At 34.3% G+C, this 20,061-nt stretch overlaps 3 protein-coding genes across 4 annotated transcripts in view; 2 read left to right on the top strand and 1 right to left on the bottom strand.

Annotated features, from left to right (window-relative positions):
- LOC117918404 (exocyst complex component EXO84B-like) overlaps positions 1–8,191 on the top strand; it is a 29,161-nt gene extending 20,970 nt beyond the window's left edge. The window contains exons 3-7 of the mRNA XM_034835035.1: positions 1,101–2,151; positions 2,308–2,784; positions 4,753–4,935; positions 6,140–6,276; positions 7,450–8,191. Of these exons, the coding sequence (XP_034690926.1) occupies positions 1,101–2,151; positions 2,308–2,784; positions 4,753–4,935; positions 6,140–6,276; positions 7,450–8,044 (2,443 nt within the window). The 3' untranslated portion in view covers positions 8,045–8,191. The remainder of the gene's footprint in view (positions 1–1,100; positions 2,152–2,307; positions 2,785–4,752; positions 4,936–6,139; positions 6,277–7,449) is intronic.
- A 41-nt stretch (positions 8,192–8,232) lies between these two features.
- LOC117918405 (multiple organellar RNA editing factor 2, chloroplastic-like) lies at positions 8,233–11,472 on the bottom strand. Of its 2 annotated transcripts, XR_004651851.1 has the most exons (5): positions 11,008–11,472; positions 10,045–10,142; positions 9,892–9,957; positions 8,704–8,907; positions 8,233–8,623 (listed from the first exon to the last, which is right to left on the bottom strand). XR_004651851.1 is itself a non-coding variant. In XM_034835036.1 (4 exons), exons 1-4 carry the CDS (start codon positions 11,421–11,423, stop codon positions 8,765–8,767), a joined length of 723 nt encoding a protein of 240 aa, XP_034690927.1. In that variant the 5' UTR covers positions 11,424–11,472; the 3' UTR covers positions 8,430–8,764. The 2 variants fall into 2 exon arrangements, 1 of the variants encoding a protein (XP_034690927.1); XM_034835036.1 differs by having other exon boundaries at positions 8,430–8,907.
- Positions 11,473–12,985: 1,513 nt separating this feature from the next.
- On the top strand, positions 12,986–18,644 carry LOC117917940 (BRCA1-associated RING domain protein 1). Its single transcript, XM_034834418.1, has 10 exons — positions 12,986–13,044; positions 13,779–13,839; positions 13,929–14,023; positions 14,170–14,270; positions 14,567–14,753; positions 14,878–14,984; positions 15,758–15,833; positions 16,886–17,051; positions 17,573–17,691; positions 18,084–18,644. The coding sequence occupies exons 1-10, from the start codon at positions 13,042–13,044 to the stop codon at positions 18,426–18,428; spliced, it is 1,260 nt and encodes a 419-aa protein (XP_034690309.1). The 5' UTR covers positions 12,986–13,041; the 3' UTR covers positions 18,429–18,644.
- The last annotated feature ends 1,417 nt before the right edge of the window (positions 18,645–20,061 follow it).

Genomic DNA, 20,061 nt, shown 5'->3' with positions numbered 1-20,061 from the left:
ACTTGTAATGATTTGTCAGTCTTAGATAGAGAAGTATTGGTAACAACAGGAAGGACAGGCTTGAATTGAAATAAGTCATTTTCTAACTATAATCCATAATCAGAAAAATAAGTAGTCTTAAAGAATGTTACATCAGCACTAATAAAGTATTTACAAGACATGATATCAAAGAATTTATGCCCTTTCTGAGTTTTAGAATATTGTAAAAATACACATTTAATGGATCGAGGATGAAGCTTATCTTTATTTGGAGAAAAATAATGAACAAAGCAAATACATCCAAAAACTCTAGGAGGGAGAGAAAACAGGGGACTATTAAGAAACAATATAGAATAAGGAGTCTTTTGATCTAATACAAAGTAGGGAAACCGATTTATCAAGTAACATGCAGTTAGAATAGCATCCTCCTAATAAGATTTGGCAACCATCATATGAAACATGATGGAATGAGCAACGTCCAACAAGTAACGATTTTTCCTTTCAGCAACAAGGAACTAGTTCTAGCCTGATGCCTGAATGGATATAAGCTTTCTGGCAGCATGCTAGTTAGGCTCCAGTAACTCCTGCTAGCCTGCTTGGTAATTGTTGGGAGGAAACAACTGAGGATTAATTATGCATGGTAGTTTAAGGAATTAGTACTTCATTCCTTCAGACTCTGACAGATTGATATCTTGGCTATATTTTAGGATTTGAATTTGTTGAAATGATGAATGAGATATACTCTGTGCCTGAAACAAATAGAACGTTTCTTGTTTATTATTTTTAACTTGCAACCATAAGATTCTTTTGATTCAGCTTGATGCCTGTCTAAAACCATGGTTATTGTTTGTATTAGATCGTCTTTGATTACTAAAATAGGTAACAGAACATGCATCTCACTCTTCCTTTGTTTGTCTTCAGCTTATTATCCAGAGTTAGTTCTCTGAATTTCAGCCACTTCCCTGACATTATTTTATTTTTGTATTGGTTTGTGATACTATTTGACAGCCTGACACACTTTTCACTTATTATCTAGAGCAAATTCATCCAATATCTGCTCAAAGCCTGTATAGTGATTCACAATTATCTAAAAAAACTCAAATATGTCCCTATATATGCAGAATATTTCAAGAAGTAGAAGGAATGGAAAATGAACTGATGCAGCTGAAACACCATGTTTCAACACAAAAAAGGCTCATCAAAGACCTTACATATGGCATATATTTAGACCTTTTATCCAAGGAGACCATAGAGTCAATTATTAAAGAACCTGTTTGTGCTGAGCAATCTCCTCTGAGCACATTAGAGGCTCATACCATTGATGTTTCAGAAACGCTAGACACTTTTTTGTCAGAATACAGGTTAGATGAAGCACTGACAATTCTAGAAATGGAGGCTGAGACCTTTTTAAGGATGCAGTTGGAAGAGAGTTATCCACCAGATATGTTGATGTCTTATAACTCTGCAATGTCAGAGAGGAAGGCCCTTCTTGCAGATCAATTGATCCTAGTGGCTGAAAATCCAAGAGTAGCTGCACCAGAACTTCAAAAGGCACTAGTTGGACTTTGCAGACTTGGTCACAGTCATTATGCAACTAAGTTATTGCTTAAATATTACCATACACGTCTTGCAACTGGAATACATAATTTCCAACATTCAAAATCATTGCCCCATGGAGCATACATTAGGGTTCTTGCAAAGTTTGTATTTTCTATGATTTCTCAAGCAGCAAAGAGTTTTGTGGTGTTATATGGAGAAACTTCTCCCTATGCCTCAGAACTTATTCAATGGGCCTGTGAAGAAACCCAAATATTTATTTCTTGTTTCATTAAATTTGTTACATCGATCTCAGAAATAAGTGGTGGATTGTCCACAGCAGTAGAGGCTGTGCAGTTTGCACTGTCATATTGTTCTTTGTTAGAAACTCAGAGAATAGTGTTGTGCCCTTTCTTCATCAAGCATGTTCGCCCTTTCATGGAAGAGGCTTTACAAATTCGTATTGAGCATTTTAAGAAAGTCATTGCTATTTTTGCAGCAACGGATGCTTGGGATTTGGGTAGATATCTTGTATCAGGAATTTTAAATGAAGAGTGCCCTTCTATGGCTGTTGGTCAACAACCAAAATATTGTCTGCTCACTAACAGCGGCAGGAAGTTTGTAACATTATTGCAGGTTTGGTCCCTTTTTAGACAATTAAATTTTCCCAAATCTTAGTGTAAACTTGCAAATAATTTGCCACATCTACCTCTCAAGTCACTTGTTGCTCTTTCTCCTTTTTCTTTTTCTTTTTTCTTTTTCTTTTTTTCTTTTTTTGGTCTATTCTTATAGGCTATCACAGAGGATGTTTCCCCATTGGTTTCCCTTCAAATGGAAGGTCCAATACTCAGAGGACTCACAGACCTCTTTATGGTTTATATTGCTAGTCTTGAAAGGGCGATCACCTGTCAAACAGGTGGTTCAATAATCAATTTGGCTGTGTCGCTGCAACAGCAAGTTTCTGTTTTAGCTAATATATCAACACTTGTACATTTCTTCTCCAGCATCATCAAAAGCATCTTCAAGAGCATCAGTAACTTTAATTGTGAGCTAATGGAAACCCCTTTAGTTGGTTGTGAACAGAAAGATCTTGCCTTGCGTCTGCTACTTATTCAAGAGGCATCTGATCAGCTCAGAGCTAGCTTTTGCCAGCAATTTATATATAGAATGTCTCCAGAAAGTGGCTGTAGACTGACTCCAGAAACTTGTGGTATCAGTTATGGTGATTTTAATGTGTTTCATGACATGATACCCTCTGTTGTCTTACAGGTATGACTTACTTCTTTCAGAGATGAAAATTTGATGACTTTAATTTTGCAGAACACTTACCAAGGATTTGTAAAATCCCTACCATTACCTATATGAGAAAAAGATTACTCAGCATTCAGGGTGATGTTAAGGCTGTGGGCTTAGAATGAAGTGCAATGCTTCTCAAGTTTGTTAGAGTTTATGGTACATGACATAAATTTGTTTTATGTTTACAACTTTTGCCTAACTTTCTTGTGATGGTTACATTATTACAACCATAGATGCATAACAGTGTATTTGCCTTCACCCTCACTAGCATATCCCTCTTTTTTCTTCATCATTATATGTTCTATTTCTGTTGACCAGCCTATTCTTCTGACCCTATTATTTGCTCATGTGGGAAAGTGTCTGTATTACTAACAAGTTAGTTCTCTGAAGAAACATCATTTCAGGGAGGAAGGTGTTTTCAGATTGGTACAAAGGGGTTGATTCATTTTCAATATTTGAGGCTCCATTATATAGCATTTATTTAATCCCCAATTTTGAAAGTATTTTGTTCTTAAATGCAATGGATAACCAAGAATCTTGAAGTGTTGTGTCAATGATTATTTCAACTACATTTACATGTGCCAGTTGTAAATCTCTAATTATGCCTTTGGTGACACAAACAAGTATAATGTTTAAAGGATAGGATCAGATTCATATTTCCTGGTTTTAAGAAATTTAAAATAATGATATGTTTTGGGCTTTTGCAATCTTTTTGTTTTGTACCCAACTCTAAATAAGAGACGCTACATTTCCTACAGGGATTGGCTATGCACCTGTTGAGGATGGTGTTCAACTTTAGCCTTTAGTAGTACAAGTAGGGCAAAAGTAGTTACAGTGGCTGTGTGATTGAATTTTATGTTTGTGCACTGTATTTTAAAAGTTCTCTTACAAACAGTAAGGATAATTTTGATTCTTTAAAAAAGTCTAATTAAATAAAAATCTAATTTCTGTATCATGTTTGAGGAAAAGCATGGTTTACTTCTCCAAAACATGGATAAATCACGTCAGGAAGTATGGGGCCCATGTTTGAGATTTCTATCCTAACACTTTTAAAAGTTACATTTGACTTTCAAATTCTGCTTTTAGTGCTTGAAAAGCTTTCCCAAATGGGGCATACACACACACACACATGATCTTTTTGCTTTTGTTTTCCATTCATTTTATTTGCTATCGTATTTATTATTAAATCATAGGTTGTAGTATCTTTTCTCATGCCATTGACCCATTCTTTTTGGCCTTCCACTTGTCCTTGCCATGAACAAACTTATATAGAGTGCCATGGTTCCATTTGAAGGCTGTTCCTTTTGATGGTGTTAATAGGGGAAGGAGAAGGCCAGAAAAATCTGGGTCAAGGCTATGAACAAAATAATGCTGTATTTTGCCTCAATGTAGAATGACCCTATATTATGAAGAATGGTGACAACGGATTCATGTATCTAACCAAAAACATTCAGGATAAGCTTGGATGACTTGGAATAAAAGTATATTTGAAAAGCATAGGAGAGAGTCTATAGAAAAACATGAGTGAGAGAGAGAGACTCAAGTAATATAAATATAAATTACTGAGTGAAGCAAATAGCCTCAACATGCAAAATTTCTATTCCAATATTTGAGCTTGCTGAGTTGAATCGATGTGATCTTTGTGCCGTTATTTCAGCATAGTTCTGCAGTGATAACGTGGTAGATGGTATCTTTCTGCTACTAGTTTACCTCAGTTCTGTAGTGACAATGTGAAATTCTTTTTAATTTCATGGTTCTCTATTTTTGCCTTTGCCTCATAGGGTTTATTTTTACCAGTTGGGAAAAAATATCAGTTAACTGAAAGGAGGTATTCAACAAATATAAAACTGGCAAAGGAGATATGCATCAGTTAAATTTCAATTTGTTCAGTAAATAATTTCCCACTTATATATGGTTTTAATCTCAGTTTGCAATTACCAGGTATTGTTTTTAGAATTGAGGAAACTGGAAAGGCTTACTGAAGGCAACACTGAAATGGAGTGGTTGATGGAGTTATTGAAAGCACTGATGGAGGCCAGGTTTGCTTGGACTTTGAACAACCAAGATATCTGGACCACCAGTGAAGATGATTTGATTGTTCAACATCCTGGAAACTTTAAGCAGGTATACATATTCTTTTTCCTTGTATAGATGAGTGCTGAAACCTGGAAACTTGTATTCACTGCTTAATGTCGTTATTCTTTAATCAGATATTTTCTTGGGCTCATACATAGATTTCCAATTCCCCCCTCTATAGATTTAAAAGGAGCCTTATCTACTTGCGCTGATGGTTGCACTTGTGGCCCATCTATATTTACAAAATTTTCCCTTGAAGCCTAGCACAAGTGGCTAGGGATTGGAGTGGGTACAAGGGAGGTTTCTGGTTTGGCTTCCATTTAACAGCCAAAAGTAAAAATAAAAAACATCAAAGAAACATACTAAAAAATTTTCAGGTATGCAAGCTAAGTGGATCCATCTAAATCCTCCTTGTCCCAAGTCTTTAGGATGGCAATACAAATCCTTCATGCCACCTCTCTGAAGGATAGCTCATCCATTCTGCCCTGTCATTCATTTTTATGACATGAATTGTTTGGTTCTGAATTCTGATCAAAAATAAAAAATAAAACAATTATGGCCTTACTTTTCTTACAAACTTATTCTCTAAGTATATATGTATCGCTAATAAAATTATTGGTATTGAGATCAGTATTGTAATTCAAGTTTAGAACTGGCCATGAATACACTAGTAGACATGGTATAGTATGTGTCTCTAATCAACTTTCTTTGCATATGTTGTTCGTGGCTATCATAATCCAAAATTTAGAATTTTACGCCTTGTACCATGACTGACTTAAGTTTTTTCCAAGCTTTACTAATTTTCTTGTTTCCCCAGGACAAAACTCTCTGAGTGGTAAAAGAAAATATGTCCCATTTTTGTGTTTATTTACAATTTTACTTATTTTAAAACTTCTACAATGTTTCATTTATTACACATAAAAGCTAGATGCAAGCTTATTTTATCCTATTCAAATTGGCTGAATATTAATATAGTTTCATGTTGGAGAAAATACAATGATTGAACTTCCAGAATTAGATAACTAATTATTTTTCACCAAAACTTGGCCAATGTTCACAAGCAAAAGATTAGTTCAAAACACAACAGGCTTATGTTCTTTCCTCATTGACAGTATTGGACAATGCAGTTTTCTAATTGAAGACATGATGAGGTTTTTGCATGTCTGCCCTACTTATATTTTTTAGTCATCTGTTGTCAAGTTGCTACTACCCCTGCTAATTTATTTCCTTCATGTTTATTGTCCTAGAATAGTTTGTTTTGGACATCCAATTCCTAGTTGAAATTGCAAGGTATGAAGGATACCTCTCCAATAACATAATGAATGCCTCAGTGGATGTTGTATCTCGCATGGAATCGGTCTTCCTTTCTGCTGGATTGGATCCTAGAAGGTAATGCTTCAACTTTCTGTGCTGAGATAACTAGTGCTGAAATTTAAAATTTTCTGTAGTATGTTGTTAGATAGTGTACAGTTATTTAGGTTATTTACTTTTCCTTTTTCTTTTTCTTTCCTTATTGTATTGTGGGTCCCACTAACATGTATATATATACCCAAATCCAATGTGTATTCTTTATAGTTTTTCAATAATAATAATTAGGGATTCTCCCTTTTCTCTCTTTTCACATATGTCATCAACTAGTCTACCACTAATTTCAATATTCTTTGTTGCCGTAGGGTATGTACGGCCATCTAGATCAGTTGGTATGAGAGATTGAGACATTTGATTTCCACTATATATAGTAAGCTATAAATTGCATGCAGACTACCAATTTTTATTTGTGATGTTAAAAAAATTAATCATAGCTAAGCCAGGGAATTTTTTTGTCATATTTTAGAAACCTCAAAAGACCTACTTGCAAAAAGCACCTGTCCAATTCTTTGCTAGAACTTGGATGGACATACAGAAATTTAGCATCCTAGATTAAACGTCTAATGCATCATTTATATGGCTCTATACTGACGCAAATGTAGGATTAGAACTGCCCATTCAGCATCATAGCAATTGGCTGGTATAGATTCTTATATTATTAAGTTGAGCTCAATCTCCCTGGCCGCAAAACTTTCATTGTTGGGGTCTATAATTTGAAAAGTACCTATACAAGAGGATAGCTCTATTATCTAGAGGTTGTTAAGAGGCATCTGCCAATTGGCAACAAGTTTTTGTGTCTTAACTCAAAATCAACAGGAAGCATTATTGGAGAATCAGCAACAACTTGTTTTACCAGAGATTTTAACTAATTTGCTACTTCTGAAAATGAAAATCTAATCACAACTGTAAATGAAATGTCTTTTTTTTTTTTTTGGCTGTTTAAAAATTTTCTTCCTTGAATTTGCTTGAGCACTGCTGGCTTTGTGAGGGGTTACTTTTTCGTGTTAAACCGTGTTTTTCACACCATCGGGTCTTCTACAAGAATTACAACTACCAGAAAATCTACTGGGCCCCCAGGGCTGAGAAATGACGAAATATTTATTTTGATGTCTTTCATTCTAGTTCATTTAATAATTTTCATGCGCCAAACTCATGTTCCTTAGAACAGAAATTTATATTTTTCCTTTATCACAGAGATTTAGATGAGGATGATGGATGGGCCACAAAGGCTGCCACTGAAACTATTCAAAGGCTAGTGGAGATGAAAACAGAGTTGCCTCCAAATGAAGAAACTACTGCTGTTCGTGAAGGAGCATCAGATGAAAACCAATCTGTGTACGCCACCGACTCTTGTAAGGATGATGCCAGTTCTTGCAAGGATTCTCTAGAATCTGAGGTGAATGCTGCAGCCATAGGCGCAACAGAAGTTGGAATTAACAAAGGAGAAGTACTTGATAAAGAACTTGGCCCTCACCACACGCCCTTGGGTTTTCTTGAAGAGGAGGGTGGCTCATATGATAGTAGTGTTATACATGCAACAAACATTGTAGCATCGGAAGATATGGCTGAAATACCTGACCCAGAGAGAACCAAAGTCCATACCACACTGGTTTCCACAGGCATAGTAGGGGAGAGTTCCACGGCTGAGCTGCCCATTGAAGAAGGAAATCACAACCATTGTAGTGGCTCCAGCTTGGCAATTAACAAGCCAGATATGAGCAGAGAAGAAAAATCCCCAGGAAGCCAAGTTACAGAAGATTCTGTGGAACTACAGGACCAAATATGCTGATGCATAAACAACTAGCGAAGCTGGCATTAGTGGTTAAGCATACAATCAGTTTTTAAGAATAAGCTTCTGCTTAATATTTTGCTATTCTATGATATGACAATAAAGTAAAATGAGCAGATTACTTTTATTTTTGTTTGATTCTATAATTACAGCAGCAGATTCCCAATTTATTAGCAGTTATCTACAAGGGTCCAAATAGTTAAGAGCTGCAGATTACTATTTCTCCAACACCAAGGTTGGTTCAACATTTTTGGAGTTTGAACCAAGCAAACCCAACTCCCCAGCCCAGAAAATGGAATAATTCCCGAGAGCTGGAAATTTTGGCCGGTACTATTCCATATGCCAAGAAACTCTAAAATCTCCTTTTACTATCAGAGGATTCCTCTTTTATCAAAACACATATTTCTAATTGCAAAAAGATCAACCAGCTCAGGAAATTATTGCTACAACGTTTGGGCCAAAAAGTAACCTTTCAAAATGTTCTAAAGAAAAATGTTCAAAATTGCCATATTATACCACTGGAAATATTGTCACAGCCACACCAAAAGTTCATGGTGATACAACAGTTCAAGTCCCAACCTGAAATTTTCTGGTATTAGAATGCAGTCACATAACCAAAGGTAATCCTAAAATGAACAAGATATCTAAATACAACCAACCCAAGCAATTGTGTAAAGAGTTGTTCATCCACAATGTGCCACTAGGCTTCATTTCTTAGCTTTATCGCATGTTCTCTCGACGCCTCACATATCGGGTTCTGTCATTGTATTTTGGTCTATCTCTGCCTGTCTGGGGCTGGGGCTCCACTCTCCTTTGCCGCTCAGGAGATCTTTGAACTATCTCTCCATTGACAAACAGCTCAGCTGATCATAAGAAAAATAAAGAAATTCAAAATTGTTCCAGCTTCAAAAATTGGCACACAACAGGTAGGAGGGAGAAAATAATTAAACTCCAAGTAATAAGTTGCTTGCATATTACTAATTCGAAAGTAGTAAATTACTAATTCCTTGAATTTTGCCCTCCTGAAATAATTTGAGCTTTGAGAATGGGCAAGAATGCCTTTTCTCTCTGATAAAGCAAACAAAATGGGGGTTGAACAGCCAAACAACTTCAAAACCTATATCAAGTTAACTCATCTGGCCTGATTTTGGTGGTTCCCCAAACACCCACAACCTGGTGGATTGAGAAGGGAAAAACTTTGATACCTCAAGTAAAGACCTCATCCAAGTTGGCAACACATTATGCCAAAGACTCAGACACACAATGCCATCAAGATACAGGAGAAGAATTGAAAAATGAAACTAAATAACACTTCTCGATTGGAGTTCTATGTAGACAGTCAAATAAGAGCACAATATAATATTTCATGTTCCATCTCCACTGACCTGATACTCCACCGAGTTCAAGAAGCACAGAACAGTTAGGAGATAAGATTTATGTTAGTCCATTAGCATTCAAAGCTGTGCATTGCCTTTTAAGGCCTTTCAGCTTTGCCAAGATGGACTCCACAATGCAATTGTTTACCTTATAACTTATAAGGCTTCTCAGCCTGGTCAAGGCGGAGTGATCTATAATGCAGGTACTTGGCCTTTGAAGGCTTTTCAGCTTATAGCAAATTTGGACGGACTGCCCTAGAATGCTATTAATTAATCTTAGTTTGCTCGTGACCAAAATAAGTTAATATCTACAGTGAAAAATGGCACAACTAAGTTCAGTCACCTATGACTTTATTATTATATCAACATTTCAAGAGGATCTCATTTACTCACTCGCTATTAGCATTATTGTTATATCGACCTTACAAAATGTTGTTTTTGCAAAAAAAAACTTGATGTATCAGAGACTACCTCCATAGTCCTTATTCTCAGGATCAACATAAGAATCTGGAAGGACAAAAAGAACACCGGGCAGATCTGCAGAAAGAGTAAAACAAAGTATGAAACATAAGATCAATTGCTCCAGATATTAGTAAGCATAAAGTGAAGTGAGTCAACACAAACCTTCAAGCTTATTCGAGGTTTCCTCATCAATCTCACAGCCAAACCCAAAATACCTCTCACACGACACATTGTAAATCTTCTTCTTTGCTTCCTCTTCACTGAGACATCATTAAAAATATTATCATTATTGTACTCATAGAGAGGACACATCTCATGTGATAAAAGTCCCAAACCCGTAACAACTAGAACTGCAAAAATAAGGAATATAATTTCACAAATAGACAGATTGACAATCTATAAGCTTATGAAGCCACAAGTGAAAGAATTCAAACAATCCCAAAATTCAGCATCCGTTGGAAAACTTCAAAATTCAAATGCATATCCCAAAAGGTTTGGTTGTGGAGAAATGCAGAAAAAAGTTAAATCTTTTGAAATTGGCAAGGTTCAAACACCGAAATTCATACCCAGATGCTCCATTTGGTCACCGACAAATGCAGAAAGATGAAATTAAAATTTTGAAGCCTAGGATGCAGACTTGAGACATTAAATGGACTAAAATTTGGGCTTAACTCGAACAGTCTCCCAACAATTTGGCTGAGTTCAGAACTCAAATTATTTTTTCCTACATAAAACATAAGATTCAACATGCTAATTTTGTTTATATTCCTTGATTTTCTCAGCACCCAAAGCATAATTTCAGAGTGGAACAACACAAAACAAAAGCCCATAAACCCGTAAACCCTTTAAAATAACCACTATAACACACATCATCTTCCTATCACAACATAAAAGAACATAAGCTCGAAACCCATAGTCTCAATCCTGGTCCACTGCTTCCTCATCAACCAAATAAATGTACTACTAAAACACTCTCTCCCCGAAAACGACACAACACATGAGATACGAACACTCTTTTCTCTCCGCCCACTTCCTCATCAACCAAACAGAGCGTCATCCTAAAATGAAAAACCTAAAAATCAAAACCCTAAACCCAACCACAAAGACCCAAAACTCTTAAGTTACCTTCCAACGACCTTGGCTAGGGTTTGGATGTAGCAGTCGATCATCTGCTGCTTGGTAGCGCCCTCACCGCCAGGCTTATCCATGACAATCAGCCAATGCTCGTAGTCACAACCCGGGAACAGCGGGGCCATCTCGGTGGGAGGCCGGTCGCTGAAGTTCGAACCGGAGTTGAGCGGCGAGTAGCCGGAGTTTCCAGCCCGGTTCACCCTAAAACGGACTTGATTGAGCCGCGAAGAGAGGGGAATTGCCGGCCAGAACCGAACCGGGACAGGACGCGGTTGTTGGAGGGAAGAGGAGAGGAAGCGTTTGGAGAGGGAGCTAAGCGGGGGTGTGGATCGAAGGGTTAGGAGAGATTGGGAGGAGGAACGAAGGGCCATAATCGATCGGGAAATTTTAGCTGCCATTGAAGTGGGCATGGGAAGGGTAGGGTTTTGGAAAAGCAGTGGGGTTCGAAGATGACGGAATGAGAGGGTTTTGGGGGGGTTTTATATAGCAGTAATCAGGTACGGTCGTGATCAGGTGAGCGTCTATGAACAAGTTGATCAAAATCTCACCTTTCTCTTTGTAAAATGATTGCTAGATGGTATATCAAACTCTATATCATATTAGAGCTTTAGAGTCAAAAGTCCATAATATGTATGGGTAACCTTCCAATCATATTCTAAAGTATTTAATATGTCCTCTTTCTTGTTTTATTTTTTTTTTAAAAGATGGAAAAATTATATTTCTTTATGTTAATCTTAGAAACATATTAAATAATTAATATTTTAAAAATAATTTAAGTTTTTTTTTACACACTTTTTTAATAACATAATAATAAGGCTTTATTATAGAATGTTAAAATAGTGGAGAAATGATATACATTTCTCCACTATAACATAATAATATTTGAATTTCAAATAAAATTAAATAAGTTAAAATTTATTTAAAAAATATATATTTTCAAAATTTTAATCTTTATATAGAAAAGGAAAAATTAATCCATTTCTAAATTGAAAAACATTTACAATAATTTATTAATTTTAAATCTATTTTTATTTTTATTTTTATTATTTTGATAACATTTACCTTCAATTTTTTGAAAAATAGAGTGAAAAGTTACACTTCTAAAACCAAGTAATTGAGAGAAAGGAAAGAGAGTATAAATCATAAAAGAATAAAATAAAAAATAGCCTAACAAATTGAGGCATTATAAAATGTACCATTTTATTTTCACTTTCATTATGGTCACAACTTACAAGTAGTAATTTTATTTAAAATTTTTAAAATCAATAAAATAATAAATAATATTTACTAGTATACCTGCCTAATAAAAAAAATCGGAATATTGAATATGTATAATGAAACTTATGTGGGTAAATAAATCAATGAAAAAAAAATCAGAATATATTGAAGTTGGATTTGGGTGTCCAAATTGTTGAATTGATTTGATCCAATAAATAAGAGAAATAAAGAGAACAATTTTTCGAAGTTTTAAAACTCTCAAGAAACTGCCTTTATTAAATATAAAAAATAAATTATTTTTTTGTCTCTTAAAGAACAATTTCTTCTTGAAAAACACCAGAGATAAATATATTTTTTTATCTCTCTAAAGAATACATTTTTCTTTCTAAAAAAAAATATTTCTCTAAGTTTTTTTCCGGTAAAAATAAAGGTAAAAGTTTTTGTATAATAAAAAAAAGAATGATTCTAATATTCGTAATTTCATATGTGATTTGAGTAAGAAAGTTGTCAAAGTTATTGGACATTTTATAAGGTAATATGAAAATCTTGTTTTTAAATTGAAATATGAACAATAAAATATAAAAATATATAAAATATATTGTATGAGGATGAGGAAATTTTTTTTTTAAATAAAAATAAAATAAAAGTAAAAGAAATAAATAAAGCTAATTTTTCTATAGGGCCCATTTTCAACTAAATGGAGACGTCCACGTGTACACATTTACTAGAAACAAACCTGAGCAACTGTAACAAGTAACAACTCAACTTCCGTCAAAGTGCTCTGCTTGGCCAGTGCCTCTTCATCTCAAAATGGTAAGCTCTTCATTCTCCGTTTGCTTCCTGAGAAATCGATAGAAATAAACTCTTTACTCTTTTGATTTTTAGTTTTTTTCTTTTGATCTTCATGGGTTTTTTTTTTTTGCACTTGTGGGTTGTTTGGAAACTGAGAAAACGTGGGTAATGAATGGATTTTTTTTATTTTTTTTTAATATTAGGATTTTTTGACAAAAAATCTTCATTCTTCAGGAACTCCTGTAGCTAATGCAAGGGGAAATTAGTTTCTTTTGTTTCTTTGGATTTTCTCCTTTGTTTTCCCAGTTACCAAACAAGGCTGTATCATGGATTCATCATTCATCTCATGGGTTTAGTGTGGTGTTGTTGTTGGTGTTTGCGGCTTCATTTGACAAGTGACCCATTCGGAATGAAGCGATCGTAATTTGTTTGTACATTTGAAGGCAATGTGACAACCCTTTTAATTCTTTTAGGTGCTTTTTCCATATTAATCTCTGGGCTTTTTTTCACAAGTCTTCTGCGTTAACAGCAGTTCCATTGATTGTTTGGGACAATTAATTTACTTCTTGAGATGAGTTCATTTTAGTTCCCTCGATGTTCCAACAAATATGCCATTTGATAGCTAGACTTAATCCTCTTTCTATTCTCTTTCTTATCATAGAAGAAATATTTAAAGACTTTATTTTTAATGACAATGGAACTGCTTTAGGCGTCTGCCTCGTAATTATTCTCAATTACTTTAGGGATTTTTGCAGAGTCCAAAAAAAAATCCAGCCAAGAGACAAAAGAAATTGAATGTTGGTCATCTAGAGTCTGGTATGTCGAAACACAATTGTTCTCAAAGCCGATGTCATATTCTGGAAATGGACTGATTTTCAGTTCTAATTTGGAATCAAAATATATAGGGTCTATTTCTGGTCCACATCTACGATCAAATTCAGGCTCTTCAGATGTGAAGGAAATTGTCTGCGGTTTTTGCCAGTCATCTAAGCTTTCAATGGTACTTTTGTATCTCTGATTTTGTTTTTGAATAATAAAACTGTTTGCTGCATTATCTTTTTTACAGTTTAACGGTGTGTGTTGATTATAGCAATTTTTCTTATGGTATATTTTGATTGTTTTTGCACTGTCACTGGGTGCTTCCAGGCTACGGGACCAATGCTGCATTATGCTAATGGAAAGCCAGTTCAATCATCCAACATATTTGATTCCAATGTCATACATGTTCATAAGAAATGTGTTGATTGGTAAGTTACCTTTGCTATTTTACGTGGAGTATTTCCAAGTGATGTTGGCGACTATGGATGTTCATGATTTAGGTTTGATTGTGTAAGAAAACAACCATCTTATTTGCTTGAATAGGATTTTATCCTTTTTAATTAAACTGATTTGTAAAGGGGTTTGGTTTCATCATATCCATTCCACTAAGCTTGTTTGTTACTGTATTTAAAACAATGTTTGTGTTCTGATTCCTTGTTTACCATTTCTTTTAACAAAGTATATATTGGCTGTTAGAGGAATGTAAAAACTATTGAAAATGCAGGGCACCACGAGTATATTATGCTGGTGAAAATATTATAAACTTGGAGAAAGAACTGGAGAGGAGTGGACAGCTTGAGTGCAGCGGCTGTAGGCTTAAGGGAGCTGCACTTGGCTGCTACATGAAGCACTGCCGGAAAAGTTTTCACGTACTTTGTGCCATGAAAATCTTACATTGTCGTTGGGACTTTGTAAGTTCAGCATTCTTTCTTGCTTTGCTGAATATTAGACATCTCTTTAAACATTCATGTTATATGTGTAGTTGGTTAAACGTTACATAAAATAGTGTACTTAATTTTCCTTGGTTTGTTTCAGGAAAATTTTTTGATGTTTTGTCCTAGTCATAGTTCACTCAAGTTCCCGAGTGAAAAGTCTCAGTTTGGGGAGAAAAGCAGTAAAAACAATTCCAAGTCGACTCAAATGTACATTTCCTATTCATTTAACTGCTATTGTGTCAAGTAACTATAGATGTATTTTTTCATTTGTGACATGTGTGAGGTTTTGTAAATTTGAGTTTATGTGGTACCAAAAATTGCATTTCTAAAATACATTTTTGAGCAAAAACAAATTAGAAGCAACCAAACAAAATTGTGTTGCTAGGTAAAGTTTCTTTGACAGCAATTGCATTCAACTGTCATTAAAATTTTGACTAATTAGTGGGAAGAGAGATTAACATGGCTTTAGCACTGAGTACATGCATCAATCAAAGTCTCATCTTGACTTTTTCTTTAAAAGGGTTGGAGGAGGGGGACAAAATGGCCTTAGTGATGGTTGCTTAGGTACTGCTAAAAAGCCTCCTCTGAACTATACCTATGGCCTTTGCTTTCAATGGTATTTAGCGGTGGATTGTATTTTCTACTGCTAAAAATATAATGTCTATAGCATGATTTTTTTCTTCTCATTTTTTCAAATAGAATTGTATTTTATAAATGCAAAGTTTATTAAATAAAGAAAAAGAAATGCTCACCCTGGTGTTCATAGCAGCATCATGAGTATTACGGCATTATCTGTTATAACAGATTGTGCATTTTTTTTTCCTATGTTTATGTTAATGGCTTCAACTTATTTTCTTAAAGAAAAAACATAGGAAGTTTGAAGTCATTTTTTCAGTAGGAATACTTTTCTCTGTTCTAGCTTCATAGGTTGTTACTTCATATTTTTGTTTGATGTCCAACTTTCTTCAATTCTGATGTAGAAGCTTTGGAGCATCCTCTCAAAAGGGAGTAACAGAATGGGTTCTATGTGGATCTGCCCTATCTACCAAAGAGAAGGTCAGTGCAAACAAACTGGTGTATATTTTTATGACTTACCCTGTAGTTAATATTCTTACTCAGAGACGTGTACACATACTTACACACAGAGGCATAGCCTTTAAAATCATTTTTTTAAATAAATCAAAATAGTCATATCTTAATGTATTACACTGTGTTTTAATCCATTTAGACCTAGAATATGAGAAGAATTATTTAAAGACATGTCTGAAAGGGATCCTTGCCTGGAGTATTTTTTTTGATGGGTATCCTGGAGTATTGGAGTGTTTTGTCTGATGAGATTCTTACATGAAGATACGTCCATTGTATCAGTCCAAATGTTGATCTATGGAGAAATAGGAAAGCTTGGTTTGAATAAGAACCACCAAATTTTAATGGACATAGTCTAAGAAGCTCAAATATACATTGGGAAGCTGAGTATCATCAAATATTTTGGATAATTAATACTTAGTTGATCTGATAGCTAGTAGGATGAAGTATTCTTTAGAATTAGTTTAATTAAATGAATGAATGCGATCAGAATCATTCATTAGAAAAAAATATAAAATTTTGCAAGGCATGAGAATGATAGAGCTATAAATAACTATTTTTTCTAGTGTTGATTAGAAAAAATGCAATACTAGTAAATTTGACTGGAAGTGGAGAGAATCCTTTTCTGTGGTACCACCATGCATTCTAGGTGGGTCCTTCTCCTTTCTCGTCAATAATGAGAATAGGAGATCTCCAATTTTATTCACAAGCTAATGGCCATGGATACTTCTCAAATCTACTTTTAATCCATGCTGCATCGATAATGCCCAAAACAACCCTGTTTAACTTCAAGGATCAGAAACAAATAGAGAAACTTCTCAGCTTATTTTTATTTTTATTTTTGTTACTTATTATCTCTGTCTCTTTCTGCCCAACTCATATTCTCTCTCATCCTCTCTTGCACTCACCATAGAAATACCGAAGAGATAAAAGGTTGTTCTCTTTCAATGCTTGATCAAAGCTTATAATGTCTGTTTGAAATTCAGGATGACAAATTTTTTGCTTTGACTATTAATTTGCAGTTTCTTTTGGTCAAGTTTGGAGAAACAATTTGTGTAAGTGTATCTAAGTACTGGAACCCAAATGTCACACATGTAATCACTGCCACAGATGTGAATGGTGCTTGCTGCAGAACAATTAAAGTCCTCATGGCCATTTTGCACGGAGGATGGATTCTTAAGATTGATTGTAAGCTTATGCTTTCGACGCTTTGTTGCTCACTATTGTGTCCATAGGCTATCTTTTATAACTAAGCTTGTGTCTTTTCTTGTTGGGTTATTGTACTGAACAAATTAGAATGTGGGTGGCTGTAATATCTGTGATTATTATTCTTATGTTTTGGTAAATCCTATTGTGGTCATTCCTTAATGCATGACTGTTTTCTTTTTCTTTTATTTAGGTGTCTAGAAATCGGGAGGAAAATGAATTGGTTTCTTTTGTTTTCGGTGTTGTGTATTGAGGAAATTCATGGTTTAGGGTAACTATTATGTGAGAAATGGGGTAGTTTCCAGCAATGAGAAATATTGGAATCATGGCAAAAACTTGATGAAAGAGCTGAATGATGCTATTCAAGTGTAAAATCTGTTTTTATAATTATTCTGAGTTAGGTCATATTTTGGCTGTTCTTTCTTTTTTCCCATTTTCCATTTCTTTTTCTTCCTTTTTAACTATTATAAGCTACTGATGTTACTTGAATTTTGAACTTACAGGGGTAAAGGCATGTATGGAAGCTCTATATCTTGTTGATGAAGAACCTTATGAAGTTAGCCTTGACAATTATGGTTGTCGTGATGGTCCAAAAACAGGCCGACTTAGGTCATTGGATAATGTCTGTTCCTTTCTTTAATATACAAATTTAGTTGACAATTCGAACATTTGCTGCACTGTGGAAGCCTTGATTCTGTTTTCTCAAACCTCTATTATCTCCTTATATTTTGTATGAATTGATTGCAAGTACTAGAAGTATCTGGAGTTAACAAGCTTTCTTCCATTAGAGATATATGACTAATATTAGGATGAATTTTAGATTTTTGGTTTGGGTAAGTTTACCTAGGTAGATTGGACTTGTGCGACTTGAGAAAAAGATTAATATTTTCAAGTTCTCCTGGGATTATGTTATGAAAGGTTGCTGTGCAATAACATCGCTTGAGAAGCTTGCCTTCACATTTTTCCCCTTCTTATCTGTCTGAGGTGTGAGTAATATGATAGTTTCTTTTGCAGGCTCCAAAACTATTCAAAGACTTGATTTTTTACTTTATCGGTGATTTTGTGCCAACATACAAAATAGACCTTGTGGATCTAATCAGAGCAGCAGGAGGTTTTGTCCTGGCCTGCAAGAACAAGCTGGTGGCACAAGTCCATGATGGCAGGATAGCTCCTTCAACAGCGCTGGTTGTTTACAACCTCGAGCCGCCTCAAGGGTCCATGCTGAGGGAAGATGACCCAGTCATGCTGTGGAAACGAGAAGCAGAGGTTTTGGCTGCTATGATTGGTTCACATGTGATTAGTGATCGATGGATTTTAGACTCAATTGCTGCATGCAGATTGCAGCCCTTTACCCTTTGATAAACGAGTCTGCAATGTACATGCTAAGTTGTTTCCAGAGGACATTAGGATAGTCTTTTTGCTTAAAAACATTGCTATTCATGGTTTAGATTAGCAGTAATGGGGAAAAATGAGCTGGTTTTTTGGCTCAGCCTGTTGTATTTTGATTGTTTAGACTCAGGGTTGAGTTTGTGTGAACATTTGATCCTAGACCTATACATAATGTTGTTGTGGAGATGATTTGTTTAGTTTCCGTTTAGATACATTATTTTATTTTATTTTATATAAAATGTAAATTTTTTTTACAAAAAATATAGATTTACCTTGTATTTTTAAGAATCACTTCAAATAATTTGATGTAGTAAAAATTTTTTAATACCTTGATTTTTTTACACACTTTTTAGAACTTTCAATAGAAACATCTAAAAGCTTTGGTATTTTATATAAAAGTTAGTACTATTTTCTAATATTAAAAACAGAGAATTGGAAATGTATCCAAATGGACGCTTTCTCATTTTCTTTTAGCATATTTGGAATAATGGAACCAAAATGAAAATAGAAAGTTCATTTCATTTCTCTTCATTGATGTGTTTGAATTACTTATTATAAATGATTTTCTTTCATGTTCCAGCATGCCAAACACATTATCAATGTGTCGTTCTATTTTATCAACTTTATACTTTAGATTTTAAAAATTATTTTGTTTTGTTTGGATGTTGTTCTTGAAAATATTTTTTTTTTCTCTTTAGAATAGAAAACATATTCGACAAACTCCTTAGATAAAATTGTTTTTTTTTTTTTTTTTTGAGAATTCATTATGAAAATATGTGTTTGAGAACAAATTTTAAATATTTGTCTGTTATATTTTGTAGAGTATTTTAAGTAGCAATTGAAAATATGGAGAATACTTCATAAATTTTTGGATTGTAAATAAATCTATAGTACTTTCATGGAGAATAAGATAAGAAAACTACTTTTCATATTTGAGTTCCTCTATTGGATTTTTGTTCCTAAAAGCAATTGAGAAATGTTCTCAAAAGTTGTCTTTTGAGACTGTTTTTTTGGAACCATTCCCAAATAGGCTTTATTATTCTATTTCACATAATTTATCATGCAATTATGTTTCATTAAAACAGTTGTAGTAAAAGGTGAAATTTATTATAACAAATATTTCTATATTCATAATCCTCTTCTACTTTACTTCTAGATTACCAAAAATTATTTTTAGCTGAAGTAGTTCACAAATTCCTTATTCCACGACTCTAGTTAAACTTTTCTTCTATACTGAACTTGGCAACTACAACTTGTTTCTTATTTTTTGATGTCACTAAGTTTTATCTAGGAATAGTACAATACCAAGAGGTTGATCTACTATCTACTATTCATTTGACTCAATTTGCATTAGTATAGACTTTCAATCTTAAGTCTTCATTTTATTTTTAAGAGTATTCCCTTCTATGGAGTGGATTTTAGGTATTGCAAAATTCTCTGTAGCCTATAAGTGATCCTTTGTAAGGGAGTACATGAACCAACTTACTACACTCATTATGCAGGTTATATTAGGTCACATGTGAGACAAATAAATGAGCCTCTCAACTAGCCTTTGGTAACTTCACCTATTTAAAATTGTATTTTTTAGGTTATGTTTGGTTCT

The sequence above is a fragment of the Vitis riparia genome, chromosome 7, assembly GCF_004353265.1.
Source record: "Vitis riparia cultivar Riparia Gloire de Montpellier isolate 1030 chromosome 7, EGFV_Vit.rip_1.0, whole genome shotgun sequence".
NCBI lineage: Eukaryota > Viridiplantae > Streptophyta > Magnoliopsida > Vitales > Vitaceae > Vitis > Vitis riparia.
Note: the sequence above shows the minus strand (reverse complement) of the source record. Positions and strands in the feature narration are given on the sequence as shown.